The sequence below is a fragment of the Pteropus vampyrus genome, unplaced genomic scaffold, assembly GCF_000151845.1.
Source record: "Pteropus vampyrus isolate Shadow unplaced genomic scaffold, Pvam_2.0 Scaffold101, whole genome shotgun sequence".
Taxonomy (NCBI): Eukaryota; Metazoa; Chordata; class Mammalia; order Chiroptera; family Pteropodidae; genus Pteropus; species Pteropus vampyrus.
Window position 1 is genome coordinate 1,205,953 of NW_011888882.1, and position 6,649 is coordinate 1,212,601.

General features: G+C 39.7%; 1 protein-coding gene across 1 annotated transcript in view; it reads left to right on the plus strand.

Moving 5' to 3' along the window:
• Positions 1–3,159: 3,159 nt before the first annotated feature.
• Positions 3,160–6,649, plus strand: part of FRK (fyn related Src family tyrosine kinase) — a 95,008-nt gene continuing 91,518 nt past the window's right edge. The window contains exon 1 of the mRNA XM_011364782.2: positions 3,160–4,113. Coding sequence (XP_011363084.1) covers positions 3,743–4,113 — 371 coding nt within the window. The 5' untranslated portion in view covers positions 3,160–3,742. The remainder of the gene's footprint in view (positions 4,114–6,649) is intronic.

Below are 6,649 nucleotides of genomic sequence, written 5' to 3' on the forward strand. Positions count from 1 at the left end.
GAGAAAGCAAGGTGGGGATTAGATTATAGGATATTTAACAGTTTATATGCTCCCTTGAAAGTGGTTATGCCTCTGAGATGTCTGAGAAAGAGGATTCCTCTGGCATTTCAAAGATATATTAAACTAGATGCATAAGAACAATAGACAAGGCTTGTTTGAGGCAAAGATAAACCTTTTACCAAAAAAGTTATATGCCTGGGGTATGGCTAGCCACCAAGACCTGCCCAGTTAGGAATTTATGATCAAATCACCTTTTGTAGCTACTTTCTGTCACTGGACTTGTCAATTTCTCTACAGAACCCCTTTTTCATCCACAGAAAATTTATTCTTCTGGGGAAATAAAACAAATAAGAGCACCAAGTGAAATTCAACAGTGTGTGCCAGGTTTTGAGGTGTGCACAGAGTGGAGGGCCACTAATCTATTATGTCAGAGAAGGTACCACTTGAACCCAGCCTGGAAAAATCACAAGAAAGACACTGGAAAATTACAAGGAAGTCGCTGGAAGTCGCGGTAGAAGAAGAAGAAAAGGTATAGAAGAAAGAGGGCCTCTGGTCTCAGGAGTGGCTGGTTACTTGGTCAACTTGCATTTCACAGTATTGGCGCAGGAATGTAGGGCTGTGAGGTTAGAGAAGTTAGCAGGGCCTTGTGTGTCTTGCTAGAGTTTGGGTCTTATTCCAAATGTGTTGGAGGTTCCTGAATGATTTGACATAGAAGAATGACTGATATTAGCTTTTTAAAAAATAATCATTGAAATTGAGTAGTTATAATCTGAGGCTCTGGAGTCAGATTAGGCCAGAGCGATACTCGTGGTTCAGCCACCTGATGGCTGTGTGACCTTGGGAAAGTTACTTAAATTCTCTTAGCTCTAGGTTCTTATTATCTAAGGTTAAAAAAAAAATTACTATCTTCTTCTAAGGTATTGTTGTTTTTATTTTCTGAGAATTAAATGATATATCATTGGTAACATTCTTAGCACAGTGCCTGGCACATAGAAACTGATAGCCATTATACTAGTAGTCTTATCATAGCTGACATCGTTACTGTTATAAAAACAGTGGTGTGGTAAAAGATGAGTTAGAGATATGGGGTAAGCTGGAAAGAGACTAGTTAAGAGGCCTCTGGGATAATTTAGAGAAGAATATTCTATATTTTTGTTCAGTACCCAACTGTCATTCAGAAGAATACCAAAAAAAAAAAAAAAAAAAATTGTGGAATAAATGAAAGAGAAACCTAAGCGGAATTTGGTGATTGATTAGCTCAAAGAAACCAGAGAAAGAATAAAAAATGACTACAAGGCTTCAAGCTTGGGTGACTGCAGAGTTCTGGTACTATTGACAAAAGGAAGTGCTTTCTCTCCCCACCCATTGACTCGCTTCCTCAGGCCATTGCTCACCTGACATCTTTAGATGGTCGGCTGCTTTTCCACTTTCATTCACTAGCTCAGTTACTGTGCTGTGCAGGTCTGCCACTTTGTCTCTTTCTGAAATGCTTTGTCATAACCATAAAGGAGGAATATTTGAATTTAGAACCTTCGAATTTTTATTGCTTGATTGATTGATTGATTGCCTACAGCACCTGATATTCCTAGGTGGTCTCCCATCCAAGTACTAACCAGGCCTGACCTAAATTTTTGAAGTCTCAACTTCACTTACAAATTGGTTTTGAAAACATCTCTTGGATCCAAATCTTATTTCATTTCTAGATCACATAGATGTCTCTGGAAAAACTTTAACATCTATGCCTCTGTTTAGAGGAGTTAATCAAATCCTGAATTTTTACAATTAATATTGTGTTTGGCACAAAATATTCTTACAGCTTTTCAATATTATATAATTGCTATTTTCTCTTCTATTTTATATGTGGAATTATATTTTAATCTCATATAACAAACAAACAAACCTAGCACAACTTTTGGCTTTTCTTTCCTGCCACATTGGTACTTCTCTGACTCTGAAGACAATTGGAGAAACCTGGGAACATGACAGGAGATATTATTATAACCAAATGATCTGTCTACCCTGAATGCCTGATTTTAGTATAGGTAATGGTAGGTGGGGCTGTCGCCATGGTTCTCTGGTTTTCTTCTTTTCCTTTTTTAATTTTTTCTTGTTCTTAAGTTTGATTATTCTGATTACTAAAAATGCCTTGCTGTTTGACAAAGAACAGGAATTTTGAGATGGTACTGGGGCTAGGTTAGCTAGTTTCAAGGCTCTGCCAACATTTAGAGAGATTGTTTTTAAGGGAGAAACTTTTAAATAAATGTCTTATTCAAAAACAAGTGGCACATCGTAAACAAGTTTGCAGTGCTCTCTACTACTGAAAATGGCAGTGCATTGATCCATCCAAACTCATTGCCCAAGTATTTTTGGGATCCAGAACATGTGTGTGAGACAGCTGCTCTGAATGAGGGAAGTAGAACAAAACCCACTGCCTGTCAGGATTGCTGTCCTTGTCTCAGCTTCATCAGGTCCTAAACTTCTGCCCACGGAGTTAGTAAGAACTAGTATAGACCTGGAGATTAGAGATTAACAGGAGGAGCTTCTACAGCAGCATACGCAGCACTTCTACGCTTTCTCTCCACTGGCCACCTAGTTTGTATGTGTGTGTGTGTTTCAGAAATAGTACACGAGGGATGGGAAATTAAGTGTTTCTGTGGGAAAAAGCAGTGTTTCAGGTTCTCAGCATTTTAGTCAGCTGCTTTCATACTTTTCCCCAGACTGTAAATAGACTTCGAAGCTATTAAAATCTATTTGTGGTGATGTAAAAAGGTAGAGAGTCAATGATTCTTTCCCAGTTGTCCTCTGTCCAATAACAAATACCCAAACACTTCAATTTGTCTATGTCCCTAGTGGTGGCAAGACAATCCTACTCTTTTATTTTATTTTATTATTTTATTTCATTTTATTATTTTATTTATTTTACTTATTTATTTGTTTGTTTGTTTGTCTGTCTGTTTATTGAGTGGGGATCTCTGCCTTTAATTTTCTTGTTGGGAACCCAGAAAGACAAAAAGCTCCCTGGGCTAGCCTGTTTGTCCAGGAGTAGGAATTTTGGCAGCAACTTTAAGAGTTTGGCTTCCTGATGAGGGCGCTGGTCTCTTTTGGGTGTGGGAGAAGGGAGAGCTAAAGAGGGCGGGAATCTCAGATCACAGACGAAAAGAAACCAGGAAGTAAGGAGAAATTATTACAGGCCGTTCATAGCTTAGGATGTTAAAGGCAATAGCCTTGGCTGGTTGGTTATTCATTAGCAAAAAGGAAAGAGCACTGGGGGTCAGAACTGGTCAAACTACAGAGACAGACCTGAAGCAGGGAACGATCTCCTGGCAAAGGCAAGATGTGGAGATCTTATCCGCAGCTAACATTTTTCTCTTGTTAACTTTTTCTTGGGACAAATGCAAGGTGACTCTTTTCTGTTCTCAGACTCTTGTCTAAATAAAGCCTTCTTAATTTTATTTTTGTTGCGGGATTCCTAAGCAGACAAGAAGAAAAGGCATCTTGCCACTGGGCAGCTGCCCAGCTCCAACTCGGTTTTGTTCTGGGATAGTAGCTACAACCACAAAGCAAGCTGGTGAGTCTCTGCAAGCAGCCAGGTCTGCTGGATTGTTGTGAAGCAGGGCTTTGCACACTCTCCGAAGCCTAGTGAATTGGTGCTGATTTCACAGTTGCCTGCTGCAGGAAGAGAAAGTGGATCTGCAGAGACAAAGGGGAGAGGGGCTTCTCCCCTCCTCTCCATCAGGGCAGCATGAGCAACATCTGTCTGAGGCTCTGGGCGTACTTGGAGCCCTGTTTCCCTTGTTTATTCCAGGAGGCAGACAAACTGGATGTGATTGAGAACCCAGGGGCCCACTGTTCCCCTGAGGCTCCCCAGCCTCAGTGTCAAGAGCCCAAGAGAAGCCATGGCCACTACTTTGTGGCCCTGTTTGATTACCAGGCTCGGACTACAGAGGATCTGAGCTTCCGTGCAGGCGACAAGCTCCAAGTCCTGGACACTTCCCACGAGGGCTGGTGGTTTGCCAGACACTTGGAGAAAAGGGGAGATGGCACCCGTCAGCAGCTACAGGGCTATATTCCTTCTAACTATGTGGCCGAGGACAGGAGCCTACAAGCAGAGCCGTGAGTAGTACAAACCCACACTTTATTTCTCAACTCTTTGAGGGCAAGTAATGAGTTTTCTTTCCTACCTATATCTGCAACCCCCTAATTTCCGAAGAGCTGTCTAGAAAGTATGAGGAGGTACTGGCAAGAACTTTCTAATTAAAACACACCTTTCCTTTTAAATGAGGAGACCCGGGCAGGTTATTATTGTTGAAATGACTTCTATTTCAGTCTGTATACCCACAGGCCCTGGGTGCATTTTCATCAACATCGACAAGTGGTGCATTTAGTACTCTACCTTTTCTTTGGCTGTAAAATAAGTCATGCCTCACTTTAACAACAGAACTACATTGTATTTGCATGGATATCATAGATCTTCCTTAAACCATGCTTTTAAATCTAAAACCTGCTCCTCACCTCTCTTTTTCTGTTACTCTATCAAGACATTTAAAGCATCCACTTCAGCCCTAATTCTAATCTCGATCTCTTTTCATTCTGATAGACACGCACAGGTCTAACTAACATAGACGGTAACATTTAGAAAATTTAGAAGTTGCTAAGTTTTCGCTACGTTCTCATGACATTTTTCTTTGAGTCCCAGACATGGAGTTATGCTACCCAAATTATGATATCTTTTGGTTTAGATTATGATTAGAAACTCACCAGCTACAAATATTTAGTAAGTTTTAACAAGAAAAATAATGACATTTCCCCAGAGGAGGAGATAAAACTTTACTCTGATATTTGAATAAATCCTATGAATTATAGTGGAACGAAAAAGGAAGATTTTATGTACTTATTCACTTACGCATTCATCCATTCATCTGTCCATGCAAATGACAGTAGTGGCATGGTGAGTGAGGGAGGGGGAAGGTTATGCTAGTGGTGGTTGAATATGAAGTAGCTAAAGCACGGTCTCGACAGTGGATATCCAGAGTCTGGTGAGTTGAGAAGCAAGTGGGGACTATTATTGGCCCTAATCTTGTTCCTTCCTCTTTCCAGTGAAATCCAAGAGTAGGAAAGTCTCTTGGGAACCATTTTATAGAATGGATCCTTGGTAGAGGAACCACTGGGGATTCCTTTTCTTACATGTTTCTTCTTTTTATGCGAGCTGCCGCATCCCTTATTGACCCAGGGAATAAAATGGTAGAGAAGAGCCATGGAGCATTGCTGCTGCTTTCCAAACTCAAATCCAAATACGAAAGGGTGTTTGGTGATTTTTGAGATTCTTTCCAACACTAAGAGCCTATAAATGTTTAGAAGGTTTTTATTTTATACCTAAGTAGAACTAAATTGAAATCTAGACTTTGACGAGTAGAATCGATCGGTTCTCAAATGAGAGAATCACCTGTATGAACATTTATTTTCTGTAGGAAATACCTTTACTTATTTACTGAGTCCTTATTTATGGGCATTTATGTTTTCACTACTGTGATTTCCAGATAAGGTATGGTATCATGTATGTTTTATATTCAGTGTAACATATGTATACTTTTATAACAAATACTACAGTATTAACAATAGTGCCTTGAATTCATAATCTACTACTTTTAAATATGTTCAATTTATATAACTGCTTAGGTCTGCCTCTGTTTCCTCATCTACAAGGTCTCTGGGGTCACCTAGACCTCTGGATTCCCTGGGAACATGAGCTCTTAGGTTTTGGCTATATTCATACTTGACATACTTGAATAAAGCAAGTGCTGAAACAAGGCAAGCAATTCAAAAATGATAATGTTCTGTGGCTCAAGCACAGTGTCCTTACTTATTTAGAATCCCTTTAACAAACAAAGTAAAACAACTAAAGCATCGTGGCTATTTTTTGATTCTCAAGGGCTATCTGTAGCCAAGAATACTTTTCTCCCTCTGCACATAACTCCTGACCTTTCCTTTTGAAATTGGTTCTCAGCAGTGTTCCCACATGTCACTACTGTCCTAGATCTCTAACAGTGGGCTTCCCTTGGGGTTCTTCACCATCTACTGGAATAAAAATTTGACGTCCACAAGATGCTGCTGCTGTGCCTCCTGGTCAGCATGGGCCACTTGTTTCCTTTTAAGTGTACACCATGGTCTTCACCTGTGGACCCAGGTTACTCATGAGGGTTCATGCCACCAAATGGCTAAACTGCTTCAATACTTTTGGTGCAGTAACTGTGGCCTCTAGAATTCCACTCCATTTCAAGTAGAAGTTATTTTAACTTAACAGTCTTCTGAGTGAGGATGTCTAAGTGGCTCACACAGTGCATTAATACCTGAGGATGTCCAAGTGACTCGCACAGTGCATTAATACCTGAAATTATACAAAAGAAACTTCCTTTAATTTCTTTTTTCACTGTTTTTCAAACTCATACTTCGTTTTTTTCCTAATGAATATTGTGAAAGTTCGTGTAGTTTATTTTACAATGAGCTCAATATGTAGCATTAAGTAAAGATTATTGTTTATATTCACATGTATGAGATGGGAGGCAACGGTAAAACAGTGAAAGTCGAGTTATCTAATTCTTAATTAGACTAGTTTAGTGCAATTCATCTGTTTATGTCTTTATTCTTGACT